The following is a 25,826-nucleotide window of genomic DNA, read 5'->3' on the forward strand; positions in this document are numbered from 1 at the left end:
AGTGCTAAGTGATACTACCAGGATTCAAATGTGGGCCTGGACTGGGTGTGGTGGCTCACGCCTGTAATCCCAGCACTTTGGGAGGCCGAGGCGGGTGGATCACTTGAGGTCAGGAGTTCCAGACCAGCCTGGCCAACATGGTGAAACCCCATCTCTACTAAAAAATACAAAGATTAGCTGGCTGTGGTGACGCATGCCTGTAGTTCCAGCTACTTGGGAGTCTAAGGCACGAGAATCGCTTGAACCCAGAAGGCAGAGGTTCCAGTGAGCTGAGATCATGCCACTGTATCCCAGGCTGGGTGACAGAGCAAGACTCTGTCTCAAAACAAACAAATGCAGGCCTGTTTCCTTCCTAAAATCCAAATGATTCCTCTCTGCCGTCTCTCAACATGCTGCTTAAGGCAACTTCGGGCATGGGGGTGAGGAACCAGGGGCCAGGGACAAGAAGATAGAAGCACAGCAGCTGATTCACCAGATCAGGGTTATAGTCTCCCGTGGCTGGGTGGATGAAGGCCATGTACGGGCTATCCTTGATGTCTTCGTCGTCACACATGATGTGAACAGCATATTCGCCAGGCTCCTTGGGCCAGTATTTGACGTCACACGATCCATCATTCTGGTCGTCATACTCAATCTTTGCCTGAGAGGGGCCTTCAATGGCAAACCCTAGGGGGTGGAGGTAGAAGGGTCTCCCTGGTTATATGGTGGAAAGCACCTATTCTATGTTATGACAACTCATTCCCGCTGCCTCCCTAAAAGCCAAGTGTTGACGAGAAGATTGAAATCTGTTTGTGTCCCTTTCTCCGAAAACCAAGCTCATTGAGTCTTCAGTAGAGATAGAAGGGGTGGAATATATATATATACAGTATTAAATACATTATATGTATTTTATCATCATCCAACAGGGGAAGTCCAACCAGCAAACCTTTCTGTTGGAGATGTGGCAACATGTGGCAAAAGCCTTGAACCAACACCCACTCTTAGCACCACCAAATCCACTTCCGGGTTTTTATCTGAAGGCAATTACCAAGGATACACAGTCAGCACTGTTTTCATAGCAAAACCTTGGAAATAACTAGAAAGCCTGACAATGGATACAGCCATACAGTGGAATTCCATGGAAGCCATGGAAAATGAAGGCATACCCTATATTTACACATAAAGATATAAAGACTTGTCCAAGATATTTTCTGTACCAAATCAATATTTGCATGCATATGTACAGAGAAAAAAGTCTAGAAGGATACACTAAAAGGCTTAATATTATCTCTAGCCTATGAATATACAAGACAATTAATATCATCTCTCTAGAAGGGAAAAATAAATGTGATTTCTTGTTTTTCTCTTTTGCTTATTGCTATTACCTAAAACAGGGGTTGCTAAACTACAGTCTGAAGGCCACATCTGGCCCATTGCTTACTTTTGCAAATAAAGTTTTACTGGAACATGGCCACACCCATTTGTTTACGTATTCCTATAGCTGCTTTCAGGCCTACAATGGCAGAGTCAAATAACTGTGACAGAGACCATAGGGCCCACAGGTGGAAAATATTTGCCATCTGGCCCTTTATAGAAGCAGCTGGCTGACTCCTGATATAAAATGATCATATATACATTAGACATGTATTTAAAATATACTTCAGCTGTGCTCCAAAGAAAATATTTATCTTCCAAATCCAAATTTCAGCAAAATTCATTCATTCATTCATCTAAACTATAGGTCAGTCAACACTATTTGCTAAGTGTTTACTACGTTCCAAGCATTGTTTTAGGCACAATACCCACGTAAGGCTTCTGCCCCCAACTCTCCTGGATGAATGAATGCTGGTATCAGAGGCAACTGCAAATGGAAATGGCAACTCTACAGCATCACGCAGAGATAGCTTAGGGTGGCTAGGAGGCCAGGAAGCTAAAGGTATTGAGGCTAGGCAAGGCCCCAACATCCAACCTGACATAGCCCAGAAGCCCTGTAATCCTCAGTCCTCCAGAAGATGCCGGTCAGCTGCGTCCACTTACCCAGAGACCCCACTTCAGAGCCAATGGATTCCACCACGAAGTCTGCTGACCGCCCGACAATCCCACCATGGAGCCCAGGGCCCCAAGCACGGACTTTCTGCATACCCGCTTCGGGGCCAACTTGAACTTCAAAAGGACTACAGGGAAAGGAATAGAAGCATCAAAGAAGAGTAAAGTAAGGCCTCAATATAGCCATAAGCTGCAGTTCCTTTGCACATTCTTCCCACTTGCCTGATCCTTTCACCTGGCATCCCAAACTCCAGCCAACCCTTTCCTCCCACAGGCCCCTCACCCATAGCTATTGTTATGTCAACAATATAATGTAATGTGACTGCTTCTGGGAGCTCAGATGGCCACTAGGTTGACACTCAAGCCACGCTGCTTTGCACCAGCCTCCTGGTCCTTTACCTTTGTGTGCAGGCCTCCCCAGACTATGACTCTGGAAAGTGAGAGAGTCCACACACACTATATCCTGCTTATGCTATAACCAGAAAATTCGGCTGAATGGGCTTTATCTCATACATGAATGAACGTGCTGTAACCTTGGCATGGGAGGCTTAAAAAAAAAGTGTGGTAGGTATTCAGAACCCAATAATGCCCAAATATTTCTCAAGGCTAACTGAATTTATTTGGAGTTTAAAGTTGCACCCCCAGGGGAGCTGGAAAACACAGAACGCAGAGGGGCAAGTGCATTGCCCATAAGGCAAAGCTGTAGACTGCGTCCCTTGGCCCCTGAAAGCACTCACGTAGACGGTCTTAATGTAAACCACAGCAGATTTTGCCCCGTGGCATTCATGAACAAAGGAGTTCATTGAAAAAGAGAATCTCAGTGTATATGCGGGCATCTAGACACACAGCCCATTTGCTCTAACTGCTCCTTCTGCCTCCCCTGCCTCCCACCAGCCCCTAACCGCCAGCATTTGATTTAAAGCAAGTCAGCTAAAACCACAGCAACTTTCTGCTGCTTTTGAGAACAGGCCAAATGTCTGCACTGCTCTGAAAAAAAAAAAAAAAAGGTTTTCAACAAAGCAGATCTCTTTCCCTCCTGCAACCCGGGAAGCAACCACCCGTGAGTCTGCCCTGGGCCGAGCACCCTCCAGAGAGGACCCCTCTGCAGCAGGAGCCTCACCTCTTCGGAATGTGGTGTCCCCCCCATGTGATGGCAATGCTGTATCTCCCCGGGGTGCTGGGGTAATACTCAAATGCGTAGACCCCATCCAGAAAGCCTTTCTGCTTCACCAGCTCCTCCAGACCCTCTGTGGGAAGGAAGGAGACAATCTTTCCAACACAATCCTAGGCCCAAAATGAGAATCAAAAGGACAAGAAGAGAGAGGCAGCCACACTGACAAAACATAAACCATACATAAAAACCAAGTGGACTGCCCCAGAGTATGGGACCTCTCCCCACCAAGCCTGGGAGATTACTTCAAAGTTAAAAACACAGCCATCTCTGCTTCAAGGTATGAGGAAATAGAGGACTTCCCAGCTAACTGGCTTTAGAAATCTCACTTGGCTACGAGGGGCCCTGAGGTCCTGAACTCCCTGGACCTGTGTAAAGATAAATCCAGTCACATTTCAGTATTTCCCAATAATCATAGCTACCCTTCCCAGTCCCCCACAAACACTGGGGAAGAAGCAAACCTTTAGAAGTATTTGGTATGAGTTCTAAGTTAAGTGTTCCAGCATATCCTTTTCCATCGAAAGCTGGACAACAAAAGCAAGAAAGTCCTTGGACGCTATCTGCAAGAGGACAGGTTTTAGATGCGACGCTGCAAACTCTAAACCCAGCCATCAGGCAGGAACCTGTTTTGTGTTGAGCCCTGAGGTTTGGCCGAGAAAGTTGTTGAGTCAAGCAAGTATCCAAGGTCAGGAGAAAACACACACACACACACAGAGACACAGACACACACACTCCCCTCCTTGGCTCCTGTTGCAATAATCTGGGAGGGAAGACAGCCCCCAAGCAGCTTGACTCCAGGTCTGGGCAGTCTAGAACCTTGGCTACCCTCAGGGCACAGCCTGCCCCAAAGCTGGGTGCTGTGAAGTCAAATATTAACTTTCCGGAGCTCAGAATGCTCCTGCCCCAGCCTGTTGGGAACACAGAGGGTAAGAGCAATCCTGATACAGGAAGCTCAAGATTCCACAGGCATGGGAGTAAAACCACTAAAGGCTGCTACACCCAAGACTAGAAGTGCTGAAATGCTTCTCTGTTCCAAGGAAAAAAGTGAAGACACCCGTCCCCACATCTGCTGTCTCCTTCCCCAAAAGAGGGAGAGAGAATGGGTTGCAGGGTTTAACCTGTCCCTCCACAAATGGCATTTATCTACAAAGAAAACTTAATCTTAGGGAATTTTATTCTCCTTCTATAAGCACTGATCATAGTAATTAAGTACTCGACATAATTTCATACTCTATAAAATTTAACCTGTAGTGAGAAAATCACTGGTTTTGGAGACTGTGCTTGAATTCCAGCTCAGATGCTTACAAAAGCTGTATGACCTTGGGCAAGAGCCTTCCTCTCTGAACCTACATTTCTAAAATAAAAAATGAGCCATTTGTTTCCAACAGCAGCATTTCCCCAACTCCTTTACACCACTGCTTTTTCTACTCCCAGAAGTCTTGATGCAATGTAAAGCTGTCAAGCCACCCACTGTCTGCATCCAGGGCAGACATTACTAATCAATCACTGCTGTCTTCCCCAAGGAGCCCAGATAGCCTCAAATCCTTGACATAGCCTTCTGGGATTATTGAGGAAAACCAGCCGTGGGATGAAATCCATATGCCATGATTGCAAAGTTAGTCAAAACCACACCTGAGATAGAGAAACAAAGGAACACTTACTAGGACCCTTCACGGTTACACTGAGCTCCCCACTTCCTGCAGCTTTGGTGTCAACCTTGAAATCTGCAGTCTCCCGGATACGGACGCCTTTGGGTTGCAGGCCTCGGCCACTGGCCCGGCAGGCATTTGGATTGCAGGCTGCAAGCACAGTTTTGACATCAATTCAATCTTTCATTCTTTAGTCCGAGTCGTGAAAGCCAAGGTAATCTGGAGCCACCCGCCAAGAAAATATTTGCACAAATAGTATGCAGTAGTTGCCCAAGACCAGGGGTCCCACTCAGGGAGCACACCAGGCTAGCAAATACAGACACAACATAACTTTGTCCAGTCACACCACAGAAGGACTGGAGAAAAGCGACTTTGGCAAAGAAAACAGGAGAGCACAGCAAATCCATGCTGTGCTCCTGGTACCAGCATTTAACCTTTCATTTGTGAAAGGGAGTTAAGGCCGAGTACTGGACATTATTCAAACCTCACTGCCATACTCAAGGGCTCAGTAATTGGATAGACTGGACTTTTTCAAGTCTTCTTGGAAAATGCAGTACTTGAAAATGCCTGTCTGGGTTCCAAAACCTGGGGCAGCCATTTTTAAGTGTTTAAATGTTGTTGTCTTCCACCTGAACAACCAGGCAAAAACAACCAACACAGCTTGGAAAAAGACCAGTTCAGCCCCACCTTGGCTGAGGCAGACCAATCTTTTAGTGCTGTCTGTTACAAGGCCTTCTGAATGTGGGTGGCTATAAAGGCAATAATTAGCAGTAAAAACCACTGCTGATTTCATTTCCGGGTCTAGCTTGAAAACCTAAAGTTGTAAGTCTAAAAGTTAAGGACAAAGATAGCTTCTAATATCCCTTATTGAAATGTCCACAGAACTACTGTTCCATGGTATCTAGAGGTTGATAAAAGATACCTTTATGCCCTAGAATAAATCCTCTGCCCAGCACGGACAACCTTTTCAGTAAATAGAAACGGGAGACTAGTGGGGAAAATGTCATATTATTAAGTGGCTTTTCCTTTCAAATTCCTTTCAAATACTGCAAATTTGACAACTCATAGGTCACAGACTTCAGAAGATGGGACTCTACTCCATAGACGGAAGGTAATTCCTTCTCTGGTTCATCCTTCCTGCAATGGCCTTAGCTGGCTATTTGGCAAAGAACTGCTTCCCAAAGAGTCATACATATACTCTTGGAGTTAAGAGATGATTTTAGATGTTTTATGGATGAACATAAGCTTATGGTGGCACTTTACGGCAAGTGACTTCGGTTTTCCATTGTGAAAGTGATAAAAAGTTTCTTTTAACATAAAATCATTTACACCTGTAAACCCAGCACTTTGGGAGGCTGAGGCAGGGAGATTGCTTGAGTCCAGGGGTTTAAGACCAGTCTGGGCAACATAGTGAGACCCCATCTCCACAAAAAGAGAAAAATTAGGCCAGGCATGGTGGCTCATGCCTGTAAACCCAGCATTTTGGGAAGCCGAGGCAGGTGAATCACTTGACATCAGGAGTTTGAGACCAGCCTGGCCAACATGGTGAAACCCTGTGTCTACTAAAAGTACAAAAAAACTAAGCTGGGTGTGGTGGTGTGCACCTGTAGTCCCAGCTACTCAGGTGGCTGAGGCATGAATCACTTCAACCAGGGAAGCAGAAGCTGCAGTGAGCCAAGATTACACCACTGCACTCCAGCCTGGGTGAGAGAGTGAGACTCTGTCTCAAAAAAAAAGAAGAAAGAAGAGGGGGAAAAAAAGGTAAAACATTAACCAGGCATGGTGGTGCACATCTACAGTCTTAGCTACTCAGGAGGCTGAGGTGGGAGGATCATTTGAGCCTGGGAGGTCAAAGCTACAGTGAGCCATGATGGTACCACTGCACTCCAGCCCAAAAGACAGAGTGAGACCCTGTATCTTTCCCACTGCCCCCCTGCAAATATATATATATATATTTTTTTTTTTACAAATATATATATATATATATTTTTACAAATATATATATATTTTTACAAATATATATATATATTTTTACAAATATATATATATATTTTACATATATAAAATCATTTAGGTGGGAGAGGGGATGTTAGTAAATTAAAAGAAAAAGGTTATTAATTAAATGCTAAATAGTATAGGATGTACAGGCCAGAAAAGAAAAAGGAAGTCCATGAGTGAGGAAAGGTTGGAAAACAATAGTAGAATTAGGAAATCTATTCAAAATGCTCTCTTATGTAAAAAAGAGCTTTGCTTGGGAATATATTAGAATTTTTTTTGCCTGTTTTTTCTTTGTAGAGGGAGAAAAGTTGGTCACACCAGAAATAAGTCACAATACAATGACAGGACTTCCTCGGAGGGTTTTAATGTGTCTTAAGAAACATACACACTCATGGAAATTATGAACGTGTGCAACAGTCTCAACATCAAAAGAGTAACTGCTGAGTTCATATAAACATTAAATGGGGCTAGAGTCTGAAGGGCACCACCAGCTCCTCCACTATCTAAAAAAACCCTAGATGTGTTTAAAGGCAATTAGAGAGTGGGTTTGGGTTCCGGCTGGACAAGCTGTAATAATAACACCTGCACAGGAGTTTCCTAAAATCACACAGAGCACGGGCCCAGCTAACATTCACAAGCAGCACAAAGAACTGGCAAGAAAGTCCCACCCAACCAGCCCTTACCAAGCAAGAGGCCTCTGGCCCAGTGGTCTCAACTAGGAAGCCAACAGCTTCAGGGTCCAAGCTGGCCCAGAGGTAGGATTCGGAAGAGGAAGCCACGTCTGCAGACGCAGATTCGGAGGACAGAACAGGGAAAGGCAAGCGTGGGTTAGAAAAGGTAGTACAGTTGGAAAACAAAACAAAACAAAACAGAAAAAAAGGGGCAACAAAGTCAGAGGGAGAGAGTCTAACATTTGAGAAAAATGCATACCCCCAGCGCCAGAGGGAGTTTAGCAGAATAGTTAACGGTAAGGCCAACAGAGTCTGCGGTTCTAGCCCTACTGATGATGCCTTGTAGTACTGACACCTAACATTATCTAAGCCTCAGCATCTCCACCTGCAAGCTAGGGATAATAATAGCACCTGCAACACACAGGCTGATGCAATGATTAGATGCAGTCATGGTAAGTGCCTGGGCCAGTAAAGGCCAAGCAATGGAGGCTGCAGGGCCCATGTTGCTGCTGCTAACTTCGGTTATGATGCCGACTCCTCCCACTGCCTCAGTCCCACCTCCCTCAGTGAGGATAATGACTCTCCTGTACATGTGTTTTGGAGAGAAGTAAATGAGTTAATATAAGTAAAGCACTTAGGTCTCTGCGTGGCTCACAGAAGATATTAATATTAATATATTGAGGACAAAGTAAGCCACTTCCTGCTGAAGTAGCCCTGGCAGAAAAGGACAGGCATAAGGTCATTGTTGGGCCCTGTTTTCCTGGCCTCCCTGCCCAGCTGTGCAGTCAGTTTCCACATGAGAAGCCGATGTGGCCAGACACCCAGCACTCACCTTCCCCAACCTGCACAGTGAAGGGACTCTTAGGAATAGTGTCCCCAGCAAAGAAGACCTTGACCACGTGGGGGCCGGGCTGCATGGGTTTGTACACACATCGATACACCTGGTTTCCTTTGTCTTCCACGAGCAATTCCACAGTGTTCTTCCCCTGGGGATCTTCCACCTCCACACCAATGTCACCTACACCAGCTCCTATGAGAAAGCAAGCACTCCTTGAGCCCAGGTCACCCTCTCTGAAAGTTCACTGCTGCTGAGTGCAAAATGTAAACAGGACCAGTGTGGTGGTTCACGCTTGTAATCCCAGCACTTCGGGAGGCCAAGGTGGGCGGATCACTTGAGGTCAGGAATTCGAGACCAGCCTGGCCAATATGGTGAAATTCATCTCTACTAAAAAAAAACAAAAATTAGCCAGGCATTGTGGCGCACGCCTGTAATCCCAGCTACTTGAGAGGCTGATGCGTGAGAATTGCTTGAAACCAGGAGGTGGAGGCTGCACTGAGCTGAGATCACGCCACTGCACTCCAGCCTGGGCGACAGAGCGATTCTCTGTACCCCTCCCCCGCCAAAAAAAAAAGGCAAACAGGAGACAAGCTCTCAGGGAGGTCCACACCAAGATGTTAACTATTTTCTAGGAGTGGAAGGGTTTATGGTTGAATGTTTCCTTTTTCTGCATTTTCTATGTACTACATGGAAAAGAAGCTGACAATTCAAGAAGTATGTCTTATTCAAGTGAAGCTTGAGTATTTTAGAGAAGAAAAGCTGGTTTTGAAAAATCTAATGTAACACATTTGAAAAAACTGTCTTTGTGATTATTTGATTTAAAAGACAAAAGGTCAGGCCTTCAAGTTCCCGAAGATTACATTTCAGCCTTTGGAAGGAAGCCCAAAGGTCAGATCCATGGAGGAGAGGCACGTTACCTGCCGTGTAGATGTCAAAGTAGGTGGGCTTATTGGCGATGTTCCCTACAGCTTCCAACCCTGGACCTTTTGCAGTGACTTTACTGGCGTCTCCCTGGGCCTTGTCAACATTCACTTCAAATGGGCTCTTGGAGATGTGCTGTCCTGCAAAGAGGACTGTGACCTGTAGGAAACAGATAGGTGAGAAATACATAATCACTTCTCTGTGCGCCCAGCAAGACTGCCATCAAGCCACATACATTGATGATTACCTCTCCTACCCTCCCATGATGGCACACACAAGGTGTCTAAAATGAGGAGCCTTGGAACCAAGTTTAACAGCCTGAATAGGACTCCCACCTGGCCCCTTTAGCCATACAGCTGGGTCTGAGGCATCACACCTTTAGCAAAATAAAAATGCTGACCTTAGATACGCTTAGTCTCTTTAATAGGAAACACATTTCAATCTCTGGACACTGACTCCTTTCAGGGGGCTGAATGGGCCACTATCCCTCAGAATAAAATGTACAGTTCCAGGATTTCAAATCCACAGCCAAACTGTTTTTTCAAGGGACCAAGATCATTCTTAGTTAGACACGTGGATTTGGGACAAAGCAGAATGATTTCCATCTAAAACTTGAGTCACTGTTCTCATCTTTGAAATTTTTGGGGAGTAATTGGGTTGGGTTTCATATGAACCTATACTTGATTGGAATGAATTAATTACATTATAAATGCTCCCTTCAAGAGCATTTACTCCAAATGCATCATATTCTAAGAGTCTAAGAGAATGCTAAGGCCATCGTTCCAGGTGAATTCACTAAAGCCCAAGGTGATCTATATTCAGTCTATATTCCAAAGTCTGGGCAGGTACATGATGGGATTGGCCTTTATGTGCTGTTGAGGGCTTTCTTCCAATGAAAAGCGTGATCCTGGGTCACCCCACTCTCCTGCAAGACAGGCTCTCTTAGCTCTTGCCCTATAGGCCACCTGGATGTCATCTCAAACAGAACACGAAAGGTTGCCAAGACAAAGAGCCTGAGGCCTCAATCCCTATCGTTTCTCCAGGTGCTGAAGGGGCCATTTCCCTCTACTATATTCAGCTGAACTACTCCAGCCTCAGCCTTCAATGCTGACAGCCCCTCCAGAGCACCTCCAAGGGGAGTACTTAAGAAAGTATTAAGGACAAAGAGCCAGCAGGGTGCGGTGGCTCATGTCTATAATCCCAGCACTTTGGGAGGCTGAGGCGGGAGGATAATTTGAGGTCAGGAGTTCAACAACAGCCTAGGTAACCTGGTGAAAACCCGGTCTCTACTAAAAATGCAAAACTTAGCCAGGAGTGGCGGTGGGTACCTATAATCCCATCTACTCGGGAGGCTGAGGTGAGAGGATCGCTTGAGCCAGGAGGCGGGGATTGCAGTGAGCTGAGACTACTGCACTCCAGCCTGGGCGACAGAGCAAGACCCCATCTCCAAAAAAAGAATCAAGGAAAAAGAGCCCATCTATAGTGTAGTCACCACAGCATCTACACTCCAGACACACAGCTGCAACCATTAGTTACCTAGATGGAGTTGGAAAAACCTTACGACACTGCAAACAACTCATCCTAGCTAGTCGAGGGAATCCTAGCGATTCCAATTTTCTATGAGGAGCATAGATCCTTCTATAATCAGAAAGGAAAATCAGAAATTCACTTAAGAAAAACACTCTTTTTCCTGGGCTATCTTTCTTCTCCAAGTCCCAAAAGCAGCCCAAGCCACAGCCATGCTGCTTCATCTTACTTTGTGCAGCCCAGTGACCTTGGGCAGATACTCCACAGAGTATGTCTTGTTCTTGTCGCTGTCAGGGGTCACTTGTGCCTAGGAGGAAAGTTGGGCAACAGTTAGTAAAGGTGCCGGGTGTGAGTAAGGAGCATGCTGTGTCAGCAGGGGTTCTGCAGGAGCTGCCAGGTTGGGAACACTGAAGATGCTGGCGAGCTTCTGTCCCTCTTGCACAACGCCCCAAGAGAGAAGTTGCCAGAAGTCACAGAAACAAAACCACACAGTGCAGAAGCATAACAGAGTCAGGACTCTCCAGTGTCCAGCATCAGGCTGGCACTCTCTAGGTAAGAGGGAATATGAAGTAAGAAACTTAAACCTTTATCCACTCAATAGTTCACTGAAAGCTTATGAAATGCTGGTCCCAGTGTTAGGTACTAAAAATAAAACATGAGCAAGTCAGGCACAATCCCCACCCCAGTGGGAGGAACGGACCATCCAGCAGTAAACTTAAGAATTGCAAATTATGCTAAATGCCAAGAATAAAATAGGTCCTAATAAGTGATAGAAAGAACAGCATGTGCAAAGGCTCTGAGGGAGGAACCAAAGAATGGCCAGTGTGGGAAGAGAGCGGGGCAAGACTATCTTATTATTCTGGCCATCAGTATCTAAAACCTCAACTGAGGCTGGGCTCGGTGGCTCACACCTGTAATCCCAGCAGTTTGCAAGGCCGAGGTGGGTGGATCACCTGAGTTCAGGAGTTCGAAACCAGCCTGGCCAATGTGGTGAAACCCTGTCTTTACTAAAAACACAAAAATTAGCCGGGCATGGTGGCAGATTCCTGTACTCCCAGCTACTCAGGATACAAAAATCAGCCAGGCTGAGGCAGGAGAATCACTTGAACCTGGAAGGTGAAGGTTGCTGTGACCCAAGATTGTGCCACTGCACTTCAACCCGGGCAACAAGAGTGAAACTCTGTCTCAATAAATAAATAAATAAAAATAATAAAACCTCAACTGACAAGGCACCTTTGCTAAACACAAAATATCCTTTATTTCATTAAACACTGTGTCCCTGGCAATCAATTTAAATTCAATTTCAAGGCTCAGCTCTTGGGCAGGTTACTTTAACAGCTATAAGCCTCAGTATCCTTCTGGTAAAAAAAAAAAAAAAAAAAAAAACTTTCTGTTGTGAGCTGAAATGAGGAAAATGGAGGCACAGTCCCTGGCCTCATTACAAGCCCCAAAAGTTCCATGAGGTGTGCTAGAAAGAACAGGCAGCATCCTCCAACATACCTCCTCTTTGTTCCCTTCTGGGTCCTCAACAAACACCATCACGTCTCCTTGCCCGGCGCTGATGGTGTCCACAGTGAATTTGGCTGGCTGCTTCACCATGTTTCCAGTGGGCTCGATTCCTGCCACAGGTTTACACAGACACGTTAGAAGCCAGGTGAGAGTGTGGCATGAGCCATCGCCCACTGCATCTCTTTCAGGGAACTGAGAGATGGGACCCAGCCCTGCAGATCCCACGTGGGAAATGGGGACAAACTGCCTTGACAAGGACAATCAGACAGGTTGAAAGCCTTAATTTTTTCCATGTTACTGAAGCAATATCCAATTATGATATTCAGAGAACCTCAGTCAGGAGTTTATACAAAATTGTGGAAAATAACGTAGTTAGTACGTAGTAGCAGAGCTTGCCTTGATGGAAGCAACACAGCAGGGAGGAGGGAAGCTTATTTCTCATTAAGCAGCATTTATTGTATTGCCTGACATGTTTCAAAATTACATTCAACCATTTTTTAAAATAACCTTTTTATTTTAAGATGATTGAGCAAATTCACTGAGACAGATTTTACCTGTAGGTGTAAGAAACAATGCCCTTGCTGGGCACGGTGGCTCATGCCTGTAATCCCAGCACTTTGGGAGGCTGAGGCAGGTGGATCACCTGGGGTCAGGCATTCAAGACCAGCCTGGCCAACATGGTGAAACCCCGTCTCTACTAAAAATACAACAATGAGCCAGGCGTGGTGGCGCATGCCTGTAATCCCAGCTACCTGGGAGGCTGAGGCAGGAGAATTGCTTGAACCGGGGAGGTGGAGGTTGCAGTGAGCCCAGATCGCACCCTAGGCGACAGAGCATGACTCCGTCTCAAAATAGTTTCCCCAGTGGTAACACGGTAAAAAGCTATGACTCAATCTCACAATCAGGGTACTGACGTTGATACAATCAAAATAGAGAACATTCCCTTTAGCACAGGGAGTCCTCCTGCTGCCCTTGCATAACCACACTCACACTCTCCTTAGCCCTGATAATCACTAACCTGTTCTCCAGACTGTAATTTTATTATTTCGGTAATGTCACATCAATGGAATCATAACTATGTAACCTTTCAGGACTGGTCTTTTTCACTACACATAATTGTCTACAGGTTCACCCAGCTTGTTGCTTCTATCAATGGTTTTTTTCCTTTTTATTGCTGAGTAGCTAATATTCCATGGTATAGACGTACTACAGTTTAACCGTTCGCCCACTGAAGAACATCTGGGTTATTTCTAGTTGTCTATTACCAGTAAAGCTGCTGTAAACATCTGTGCATAGGGGTGTGTGTGTGTGTGTGTGTGTGAATGTAAGTATAAAATAGTAAGAAATTATATATTTAGGTCCCTGGTTCCAGAGTTCCTAAACTCCTTGGAATGTCCTTGGTGACAAGACCATCTTCTGTTCTAATGAGGCAACTCTTAGTGGGCTCCCGGATAGCTTTCAGGATGGGGCTAATCAACAGAAAGACCAAGTCATGATCAGAAGCTTAGAACTTTTGGCCCCACTCCCCCATCCTACAGGGAAGGGAGAGGAACTGTAGTCTCAATTAATGTCAATCATGCCTACGTGACTTAGCCTCCACAAAAATCCCTTAAGTACGGAGTTTAGACAGCTTCTGGGTTGGTGAACACATCCATGTGCCAAGAGGATGGCCCACCCCAACTTCATGGGGACAGACGCTCCTGTGTTCAAAACCCCTCTAAACTTTGCCCTGTGCACCTCTTCATCTGGAGGATCATCTGTATCCTCTATCATATCCTTCACTACACAACTGCTAAAGGGAAGTGTTTCCCTGAGTTCTGTGAGCCACTCTAGCAAATAATGCAACAGGAGGAAGGGGTAATGGGAACTTCTGAGTTGTAGCAAACCTGGACAGAAGTTGTGGGTAGCCTGAGGACCCAACACTTCTGACTAGCCCCTGAAGTCAGGGTGAGTTTTGAGGGACCGAGCCCTTAGTGGGGTCCGCACTAACTTCAGGTAGACAGTGTCAGAATTGAAGCGAATTGATTATAGGACACCTACTTGTTGTCCACATAAAATTGGAGAATTGGTCAGTATGGAGGGAAAAGTCCATAGATTTTGGTGACCAGAAGTGAAGTATTGAGAGGAGTAGTACAGAAGAAAAGTTTTTTTTCTTTAGCTATGAGAATATAGAAGGAAAAACAGTGGCTCTCCTATACAGTAAGGTTTCATTCCTCTGGGATAAATGCCAAGGAGTGTAATTGTTGGGCCATATGGTAGCTGCATGTACTGTTTTTTGAGGTTTTGTTTTTGTTTTTGTTTTGAGAACAGTCTCACTCTGTAGCCCGGGCTGGATCATGCAGTGGCTCAATCATGGCTCACTGTAACCTTTACCTCCCAGGCTCAGGCAATCCTCCTGCCTCAATCTCCTGAGTAGCTGGGACCACAGGTGTGTACCACCACACCTGGATAATTTTTAAAAATTATTTGTAGGCCGGGCGCAGTGGCTCACGCCTGTAATCCCAGCACTTTGGGAGGCCGAGGTGGATGGATCACGAGGTCAGGAGATCGAGATCATTCTGGCTAACACGGTGAAACCCCGTCTCTACTAAAAATGCAAAAAAAATTAGCCGGGCGTGGTGGCGGGCACCTGTAGTCCCAGCTACTGGGGAGGCTGAGGCAGGAGAATGGCATGAACCCAGGGGGTGGAGCTTGCAGTGAGCCCAGATCGTGCCACTGCACTCCAGCCCGGGCGACTGAGCGAGACTCTGTCTCCAAAAAAAAAAAAAATTATTTGTAGAGATGCAATCTCCCTATGTTGCCCAGGCTGGTCTCAAACTCCTGGGCTCAAGTGATCCTCCAGCCTCAGCCTCCCAAAGTGCTTGGGATTACAGAAGTGAGCCACTGTGCCCAGCCTATTTCTTTATTAAGAAACTGCCAAACAGTGTTCCAAAGTAGCTACACCATTTTACATTCGCACCAGCAATGTATGAGTGACCCAGATTCAGTTTCTCTGCATCCTTTCTACATTCAGTGTTATCAGTATTAATACTTTTTATTTTAGCTGTTCTGATAGTGTGTACTAGGATTAATTTGCATTTTTCTCATGGTTAATAATACTGAACAAATTTCTTTTTTTTGTTTTTTGTTTGTTTTGTTTTTTTTTTTTTTTGGTCATATGGATGTACTCTTCAGCAGAAACTGTTTATGTCTTTTGCCCATTTTCTTATTGGGTTGTTTGGTTAAATGTTTGTCTATTTTTTATCTACTGAGATTTGAGAGTTCTTTACATGTTCTAGATACTTGTGTTTTGTTGGACATATGGTTTGCAAATCTTTTCCCCCAGTCTTTAGCTGTGTATTCATCCTCTTAACTGTAAAAAGTTTTAAATTGTTTGTAAAAGTAAAATCCAGCCCCCAGATCCCAGTCTCAGCAATATTTTGAGTTCTGTCTGAGATGTGTCCGGGTAGCTTTTATAGGGTGAGGGCTAAGACAGCTTGTCTTGCAGGACAGTGGGTGACCCAGGAGTACACCCTTTGATGCAAGAAAACCCTCAACAGCACATAAAGGCCAACCACCATGTACCACGTTGAGCTTTTGAGACAGACCATCCTTCTTAAAACGTTAAAAAGTTTTTAATTTTGATGAAGTCCAATTTATTTTTTTTAATGGATCATGTTTTTGGTGTCAAATCTAAGAACTATTTGCCTAGCCCTAAATCTCAAAGATTCTCTTCTATGTTTTTTTCTCAAAGTTTTATAGTTATATGGGTTTTTTGTTTTTTGGTTTGGGGTTTGCTTTTGTTTTGTTTTGCCTACGGATGTTCAATTTCTCTGCCACCATGTGCAGAAAAGGTTCTTTCCTCCAATGACTTATCTTTGCACCTCTGTCAATAATCAGTTGTGCATATTTGTGTGGGGCTGCAATTCTGTTTCATTGATCTATAATGCCTATCCTTTGACCAATACCACAAAATCTTGACTTCTGTAGCTATACAGTAAGTCTTGAGATCAGGAAGGCTGATGACTCCATGTTGTACTTCTTTCTCAAAATTGTTTTTGCTACTTTAATTCCTTTGCCTTTCCATACATGTTTAAAATAATACTCTTCTTGCTATCTGCAAAAGCTCTTGCTGGGATTTTGACAGCAATTGCATCGACCCTCAATGACAATTTGAGGAGAGGTGGTATCTTTACTATTTAGCTTTTTTTTTGAGACAGAGTCTCACTCTGTCACCTAGGTTGGAGTGCAGTGGCACAATCTTGGCTCACTGCATGCTCCGCCTCCCAGGTTCACGCCATTCTCGGGACTCAGCCTCCCGAGTAGCTGGGACTACAGGCGCCCGCCACCATGCCCAGCTAATTTTTTGTATTTTTAGTAGAGACGGGCTTTCACTGTGTTAGTCAGGATGGTCTCAATCTCCTGACCTCATGATCCGCCCACCCTTGCCTCCCAAAGTGCTGGGATTACAGGTGTGAGCCACTGCACCCGGCCCACTATTTGACTTTTACAGTCCATGAAGACATTATATTGCTCCATTTATTTAGGTCTCTTTTATTTATCAGTGTTTTTGTAGTTTTCAGCATTTAACTCCTATATATGTTTTATTACATTTACATTTTGTAATGCAATTGTAAACAGGCTATGCTATTTTTAACTTTTGTGTCCATTTGTTCATTAAATTATATAGAAATATAATTGATTTTTACCTATTGATCTTGTATATTGTGACTTTGCTGAACTCACTTATTTAAGGGGGGGTATTTGGGTTTTCTCCCCACCATGGATTCTTTGGGATTTTCTACATAGACAATCATCTACATCTGCAAATAGAGACAGTATTATTTCTTACTTTCCAATAAGCATGTCTTTTATTTCCTTTTCTTACCTGACTGCACTGGCTAAAACTTCTAGCATTATGTTGAATAAGAGTGGTCAGAACAGCCATCCTTGCCTTGTTTCTCTCAGGAGAACACATTCAGTCTATTAACCATAATGTTAGCTGTAGGTTTCTTGTAGTAGCCACTCTATATCAAAGTGAGAAAGTTCCCCCATTCCTCTTTTGTTTGAATTCTTATCACAGATGGCTGTTGAATTTTGTCAAATGCCTTTTCAGCATCTATTGATAGGATCATGTAACTTTTCTTTGTTAGTCTGTTAATATGGAAGATTACGTTGACTGTTTTTTTTTCTTTTTTTGAGACAGAGTTTCGCTCTTGTTGCCCAGGCTAGAGTGCAATGGCGCGATCTCGGCTCATTGCAACCTCTGCCTCCCGGGTTCAAGCGATTCTCCTGCCTCAGCCTCCCAAGTAGCTGGGATTACAGGCGCCCACCACCACACCAGGCTAATTTTGTATTTTTAGTAGAGACGGGGTTTCATCACGTTGGTCAGTCTGGTCTCAAACTCCCAACCTCAGGTGATCCACCCGCCTCGGCCTCTCAAAGTGCTGGGACTACAGGCGTGAGCCACCGTGCCCGTCCTATGTTGACTGCTTTTCTAATAGTGAACCAGGCCTTGCATCCCTGGAATAAACCCCACTTGGTTATAACGTGTACTTCTTCATTATATACAGCTCAATTTTATTTGTTAATATAGTCATTTGCTGCACAATGAAGTTTTAGTCAAAAATAGTCCACACATACAGTGATGGTCCCATAAGATTATAAATTAAGCCAAAAAATTCCTGTTGCCTACTGACGTCGCAGTAACACATCGCATTACTCATGTGTTTGTGGTGATGCTGGTATAAACAAACCCACTGTGCTGCTGGCCATAGCAACGCATAGAGCACGTACAACTATGTTCAATATACAATACTTGATGATAAATGACAATGCTACTGTTTTGTGTATTTAATATACTATACTTTCTATCATTACATTTTAGAGTGTGCATCTTCTATTTAAAAATTAAGTTAACTGTATAGCAGCCTCAACAAGCCCTTCAAGGAAGTATTCTAGAAGAAAGCATTGTTATTACAGGAGACGGCAGTTCCACACATTACTGTCCCTGATGACCTACCAGTGGGACAGTGGGACAGGATGTGGAGGTGGAAGACAGTGATAATGATGATCCTGACCCTGTGTAAGCCTAGGCTAATGCGTGTGTTTAATTTAAAAAAAAAAAAAAAGTTTTAAAAGTACAAAAATGAAATTAAAAGTTTTAAACACAGAAAAAAGCTTACAGAGGCTGGGCACAGTGGCTCGTACCTGTTATCCCAGCACTTTGGGAGGCCGACGTGGGTGGATCACCTAAGGTCAGGAGTTCGAGACCAGCCAGGCCAATGGGGTGAAACCATGTCTCTACTAAAAATATAGAAATTAGCCAGAAGTGGTGGTGGGCACCTGTAAGCCCAGCTACTAGGGAGGCTGAGGCAGGAGAAGAGCTTGAACCCAGGAGGCAAAGGTTGCAGTAAGCCGAGATCATGCCACTATACTCTAGCCTGGGCGACAAGAGCAAAACTCCATCTCAAAAAAAAACAACCAATTGTTATCCAGTTCAAGGATTCTTTTCTCTGTCCTTCCACCCTGCTATTGCGCTAATCCAGTGGGTTTTTATTTCAATTACTGCAATTTCCAGTTCTAAAATGTCCATTTGATTCTTTATATCTTCTAAATTTTTATTATTATTTTGCTGGGACACTGTATTTCTTTGCTGAGATTTTTACTTTTTTCATTTTTTTCATGATTGTTCTTAACTGCTTACTTAAGCCTTTTTTTTTTTAAAGATGGAGTCTCACTCTTCTTGCCGAGGCTGGAGTGCAATGGCATGACCTCGGCTCACTGCAACCTCCACCCCCCAGTTTCAAGCGATTCTTCTGCCTCAGCCTCCTGAGTAGCTGGGATTACAGGTGCCCACCACCTCGCCTGGCTAATTTTTTTGTATTTTTATTAGAGACGGGGTTTCATCATGTTGGTCAGGCTGGTCTCGAATTCCTGATCTCAGGTGATCCGCCCGCCTCAGCCTCCCAAAGTGCTGGGATTACAAGCGTGAGCCACCATGCCCCGGCTACTGAAGCCTTTTTTAATGACTGCTTTAAAATTTTTGTCATACAATTCTAACATCTCTATCACCTCAGTGTTGGCATCAACTATCTTTTTCATTCAGTTTGAGACCTTCTTGGTTCTTGGTATGACAAGTGATTTTTTTTTTTTTTGAAACTGGGTATTTGGGGTATCATGTAATGAGACTCTGGGTCTTCTGTATATGTTCTGTTGTAGCTGGTGTTTTATGATACCACGCTGGCAGGGGAGGGAAGGATACACACCTTGTTACTAACAGTGGGGGAAGAAGTCAAGGTTCTCCATTCAACCTCCACTGATGCTCAAGATTGGGGGGCTCATTACTGGTGCATGGGGGTGGAAGTTCTGGCTGGAGGGACTAGGAGTGCCTCATTACTTCTCCATGGCGACAGGGAGTGGCTTCCTTATTGCTAGACTGCTGTCAAAGCCTAGGCTCCCCATTCAACTCTGCGTGAGTAAGTGTGGAGCTGCACGTTTTTTCTGTGGTGTGGACTTGGAGTAGAGCAGTGATTGTTTAAAAGTTTTCTGCCTCACTGGGCTGCCCTTTCCTGGTCTTCTGGCTGGACAGGGGAGCTTTTGTTGGCACTTTCTGTGTTTGTGCCCACTGGCATTTTCAGGTTGTTGGCTTCTTTCTTTGGCCAAATCTGGAATATATAAAGCAAAGTAAACCCAAGGAATTCAGTACTGTGTCATTCCTCGAGTCCCAAGATCCCTGGTTGGTCTACCTCATCCTTTTTCAGAGTCTCCCTATGTTTTCCTTATGTATAGCCCAGGGGTTTTAGTTGTAGTTAGCAGAAAGAATTAGGAAAAGTCCTTCTATTCCATCTTCCCAGGAGCAGAAGTTCAAATATTACCTTTTTAAAAAGCTTTTTATTATGAAGAATTCCAAAGTAGGCTGGGCACAGTGGCTCATACCTGTAATTCCAGCACTTTGGGAGGCCAAGGCAGGTGGATTAGCTGAGGTCAGGGGTTCAAGACCAGCCTGGCCAACATGATGAAACTCTGTCTCTACTAAAAATACAAAAATTAGCCAGGTGTGATGGCGGGCACCTGTAATCCCAGCTACTCGGGAGGCTGAGGCAGGAGAATCCCTTGAACCCAGGAGGCAGAGGCGGAGGTTGCAGTGAGCTGAGATCATACCATTGCACTCCAACCTGTGCAACAAAAGCAAAACTTCGGCTCAAAAAAGAAAAAAAAGGTTGGGCGCGGTGGCTCACACCTGTAATCCCAGCACTTTGGAGGCCGAGGTGGGAGGATCACCTGAGGTCAGCAGTTCAAGACCAGTCTGACCAACATGGTGTAACCCTGTCTCTACTAAAAATACAAAATGGGGGGGGGAGGGTTGGGGGGGTGCATGCCTGTAATCCCAGCTACTCGGGAGGCTGAGGCAGGAGAATTGCTTGAATCCGGGAGGCAGAGGTTGCAGTGAGCCGAGATCACACTACTGCACTCCAGCCTAGGCGACAGAGTGAGACTCCATCTCGAGAAAAAAAAGAAAAAAAAGGAATTCCAAACACAGATGTAGAGAGCACTGCACAGTGGACCTCCTGTACCCAACAACTATCAACTCACAGCTGGTCTTGTTTCACCTTCACTCCTGCCTCCTCCCTCTTCCTGTATTATTTTGACACAAATCCTAGACCCCAGATTTTTTATCCATAAACAATCACTATGTATCCTTAAAAGATACTCGCAAAGTACCCACAATACCAATACCACATTAAAAAACATAATTCCTTGGCCGGGCGCGGTGGCTCAAGCCTGTAATCCCAGCACTTTGGGAGGCCGAGATGGGCGGATCACGAGGTCAGGAGATCGAGACCATCCTGGCTAACACGGTGAAACCCCATCTCTACTAAAAAATACAAAAAAAAAAACTAGCCAGGCGAGGTGGCGGGCGTCTGTAGTCCCAGCTACTCAGGAGGCTGAGGCAGGAGAATGGCGTAAACCCGGGAGGCGGAGCTTGCAGTGAGCTGAGATCCGGCCACTGCACTCCAGCCTGGGACACAGAGCGAGACTCCGTCTCAAAAAACCATAATTCCTTAATGTCAAATATTCAGTGTTCAAATTTTCAATTATCTTATAAATATCATTAATTTCTTACAGCACCTTGAACTGCTGCTTTATCATGATTTTTTTTTTTTTTTTTTTTTGAGATGGAGTCTAGCTCCAACACCAGGCTGGAGTACAGTGGTGCGATCTCGGCTCACTGCAACTTCCACCTCCCGGGTTCAAGCGATTTTCCTGCCTCAGCCTCCCAAGTAGCTGGGATTACAGGCATGCACCGCCATGCCCAGCTAATTTTTGTATTTTTTGGTAGAGACGAGGTTTCACCACATTGGCCAGGATGGTCTCGACCTCCTGACCTCATGATCCACCCATCTTGGCCTCCCAAAGTGCTGGGATTACAGGCGTGAGCCACAGCACCTGGCTATCATGAATTTTTCTAACCATCAGTTGGAATAGCATCCAAATAAGGTCACATATTACAAATGGTTGCTAAGTCTCTTAAGTCTCATTTAACCTCTGGCTGTCTCTCCATCACTTCCTTTTCCTTGCTACAAATCTGTTAAAGATACTGGGTCATTTGTTACTACACTCTGGATTTCTATTCATTTCCCAATAATTTAGTTTAAGAAAAAATGGCTGTAGACTGTTATATAGTAAGATAATCTTTCTGCCCAAAAAGAAAGTAAGGCAAAAATTATAAAGAATTACAAATAAAGTCTAAAAGGTAGCCTTCCCACACTGCTCAGGAAGAAATGCAAAACAAAAAAGATACACAGTTTAACTCAGCATAGAAAAAAGGCTGGAAATAAATACCTCAAACTTTGAAGGCAGAAATGAGATTGGCAGTTGGGAGGTGAGTTTCAAATTTTATTTCATATATTTTTCTTTTGCTTAAGATTTACATAACAGTCAGGTTATGTAACTGATACAAGCAAATGGATTTACACATACACCTAATGGCCAAGCATGGTGGCTCATGCCTGTAATCCTACCACTTTGGGGGGCCAAGGCAGGGGGACTGCTTGAGCTCAGGATTTTGAGACCAGCCTGGGCAACATGGTCAGGCTGGTCTCAAAATAAAATATTAAAAAAATAAGCTGGGCATGGTGGTGCACACCTGTAGTCCCAGCTACTAGGGAAGCTGAGGCGGGAGAATCACTTGAGCCCAGAAGGTCAAGGCTACAGTTAGCCGTGATGGCATCACAACACTCTACACTGAGAGAGAGAGAGAGAGACTCTATCTCAAAATGACAACAACAAAAATAAGTAAATAAACATGCACCTAAAATACTAAAAGTCCCACTTTGCCTGACTCCAGCAGCCTAAAAGAAACAACTTACTCTGCAGCTTGTCAAAGGTCTGGGCTTGGGTTGGCCACCTGTGGCTAACCATGGTTGGTTAGGAGGCTGAACCACACCCCTAACTCTGTAAACTCCTGTGGAGCTTTGCTTACCATGAAAGAAGACAACTGGCCCCCCTCTGATTACTCAGATAGAAGGATGCTTAAGGATTGCTCTACAGTAAATGCTTCATAGAGAACTAGATTTTTACAAAGATTTCTGATTAGCTTATGGACGAATTAGCTTATGGACTTTTCACATAGTTAACCCTGAAAGGAAGCCCACCACAAAGATCTGTGGCTGGAGGCCCACCTCACCCCAGCCCTCTCTCCTTTCAACCCACTGGAACTAAGCAAGGAAGGGCTCAGTGAATAGATCCAAGGTAGGGCTCAGTGAATAGATCGACAAATGCTAACTGGCTGGCAACTGGCATCTATTAAACAACCAGGAAATAAAAAATAAAACAACACTTTCAAATCTTTTAGAAACGAGAAGATGAAACTGTCTCTCTTCCTGGGCTCAGGTGGCAGAAATGAAGCAATGTGGTCACACAGAGGAGACCAAAACTGACCCTGGCTTTCATCTCACCACATGACAAGAACAATATCTCATAGCCCCACCCATGTGGCCTTGTGACCCTGTCACCTAATATGACCATTTTTTCTTCCTACTTTAAAAAGCAGAGTGAGGCCACTTCCTCCTGAAAAATAAGCTGAATATAGGATTACCATATGATCCACCAATTCCACTTCTGGGTATATCCCTAAAATAATTGAAAGCAGGGTCTCAACCAGCACTTGTACACCCATGTTTTCATAGCAGAATTATTCACAATAGCCAAAAGATTGTAGCAACCTAAATGTCTATCAGCAGACGAATGGATAAGCAAAATATAGACATACAAAGGAATATTATTCAGCCTTAAAAAGGAATGAAATTCTGATACATGCTACAACATGGATGAATCCTGAAAACATATGATGAGTGAAGTAAGCCAGAGAAAAAAAGACAGCATGTGACTGTACTTCTAGGAGGTACCTAACAGACAGCATATGATTCCACTTCTAGGACGTACCTAGAATAAGCAAATTCACAGAGACAGGGAGTAGAATAAAGGTTACCAGGAGCAGAGGGGAGGGGAGAATGCAGCGTTATTGTTTAATGAGTATGGAGTTTCAGTTTGGGAAGTTGAAAAAGTTCTGGAGATGGATAGCAGTGGTGTTTGCACTTAATGCCACACTTAAAAATGGATAGTGAATTTTATGTTATGGCCATTTTCCCACAATTTAAAAAAATGCAAAATGCACACATATAAAAAAAAATTTTTTTTAAAAAGGGTGTGTTTCCTCCACAAGTGCACCACACTTGCTAAGAGGCAGATGAAGGAAATGGCAATGACCAGCCACATTCCTGAACCATAACAAGTGATCATTTTCTAGAAAATAGCACCGTAAAAGGAAACCGTCTCACATAAACAACAGGGAAGCCGGACAGCCACTGATAAGGTTATTACAAACATACATTATGCCTTGATTAGATTCAGTCCATTTGACCAATCTGGTTGACAAAGGATTTATTTGGTTGTTTGCAACTGTTTTGCCATTAAGGAAGCATAATCTTTACAGTCAGAGATTCCTCACCACCTGTGGTATACCTTAAAGAAAGTCCCCCCTTTTTTTTTTTTTTTTTTTGTTTTTTTTTTGAGACAGAGTCTCACTCTGTCGCCCAGGCTGGAGTGCAGTGGCGCGATCTTGGCTCACTACAACCTCCGCCTCCCGGGTTCAAGCAATTCTCCTGCCTCAGCCTCCTGAGTAGCTGGGACTACAAGCTTGTACCACCACGCCCAGCTAATTTTTGTATTTTTAGTAGAGACAGAGTTTCACCTTGTTAGCCAGGATGGTCTCGATCTTCTGACCTCGTGATCTGCCCGCCTTGGCCTCCCAAAGTGCTGGGATTACAGGCATGAGCCACCAAACCAGGCCAAAGAAAGCACTTTTAAAGCAAGTGAGGACATGCCAACCTTCAAGTGACTGTGAATGGGAGGAGGGCTTTGAAGTCCCTAGTCCCTACATAACACAAGTGATGTCACAGACCTCACACCTCACTGCAAACAGAACCTCAAATGGTAAGGGGTTCCTTCCAGAACTATCTGCTGGTCTATATCATGCCCAAAGAGTCAGATAAGAAGACCCGGCCACTGAGGTGAGAACAGCACGTGGTCGGCACCACTGCTCTAGCCCTGTGTCATCTTAAGAATAAGCTGATTGGGAGGCTGAGTCGAGCAGATCACCTGAGGCCAGGAGTTGGAGACCAGCCTGGCCAACATGGAGAAACTCCATCTCTACTAAAAATACATAAATTAGCCAGGCATAGTGGTGGACGCCTGTAATCCCAGCAACTCGGGAGGCCGAGGCAGGAGAATTGCTTGGACCCAGGAGGCAGAGGTTGCAGTGAGCTGAGAACGTGGCACTGCACTCCAGCCTGGGCAACAGAGCGAGACTCTGTCTCAAAAACAAACAAACAAACAAACAAACAAAAACCACTAAGCTGATACCAAGCAGGAAAATGCTTTATTCAAAGGGAACATATGTAGGGAAGGAACATCCTACAAGACACACGCCCGTAACTGTTCAGAAAGTCAGTGTCATTAAAAAAAAAAAAAAAAGTTTGGGGAAATTATTTAGCATGAAAAGAGTCTAAAGATAAATAACAAATGTAGTAAGTGAACCTTAATCAGACCTTAGTTTGTAAAACAACAACTATAAAAGACAATCTTAGGACAATAGGGAAATTCGAACACAAACAATATTAGACTATATGAAACTATTGTTAATTTTCTTACATACGGCCAACGAGTACTATGGTTATGCAAGAGGATATCCTATTCTTAGGAGAAGCTTAGTGATGTACTGAGGACAGAACTGTCATCATGCTTGCAACTTATTTTCAAATAATTCAGCAATCATACACACAAACACATATGCAAATACACACAAAGGGCAAGAGAAAACCATTAAGCTAGAATGGTAACAACTGTCAATTCTGGGAGAAGATATACAGAATATTGTGTATATAACTGTTATCCCACTGGGATAACATTTTCTTTCTTTCTTTCTCTTTCTTTCTTTCTTTCTTTTTTTTTTTTTTTTTTTTTTTTTTTTTTTT

At 44.2% G+C, this 25,826-nt stretch overlaps 1 protein-coding gene across 2 annotated transcripts in view; it reads right to left on the reverse strand.

Annotated features, from left to right (window-relative positions):
• FLNB (filamin B) overlaps positions 1 to 25,826 on the reverse strand; it is a 165,088-nt gene that overhangs the window by 63,365 nt on the left and 75,897 nt on the right. For both annotated transcript variants that reach the window (XM_023200844.2, XM_023200852.2), the window contains exons 5-12: positions 12,301 to 12,419; positions 11,030 to 11,107; positions 9,270 to 9,432; positions 8,347 to 8,544; positions 4,858 to 4,995; positions 3,146 to 3,272; positions 2,017 to 2,153; positions 473 to 666 (exon numbers count right to left, since the gene is read on the reverse strand). In XM_023200844.2, the coding sequence (XP_023056612.2) occupies positions 473 to 666; positions 2,017 to 2,153; positions 3,146 to 3,272; positions 4,858 to 4,995; positions 8,347 to 8,544; positions 9,270 to 9,432; positions 11,030 to 11,107; positions 12,301 to 12,419 (1,154 nt within the window). The remainder of the gene's footprint in view (positions 1 to 472; positions 667 to 2,016; positions 2,154 to 3,145; positions 3,273 to 4,857; positions 4,996 to 8,346; positions 8,545 to 9,269; positions 9,433 to 11,029; positions 11,108 to 12,300; positions 12,420 to 25,826) is intronic.

The sequence above is a fragment of the Piliocolobus tephrosceles genome, chromosome 2 (assembly GCF_002776525.5).
Source record: "Piliocolobus tephrosceles isolate RC106 chromosome 2, ASM277652v3, whole genome shotgun sequence".
NCBI classification, from domain to species: Eukaryota; Metazoa; Chordata; class Mammalia; order Primates; family Cercopithecidae; genus Piliocolobus; species Piliocolobus tephrosceles.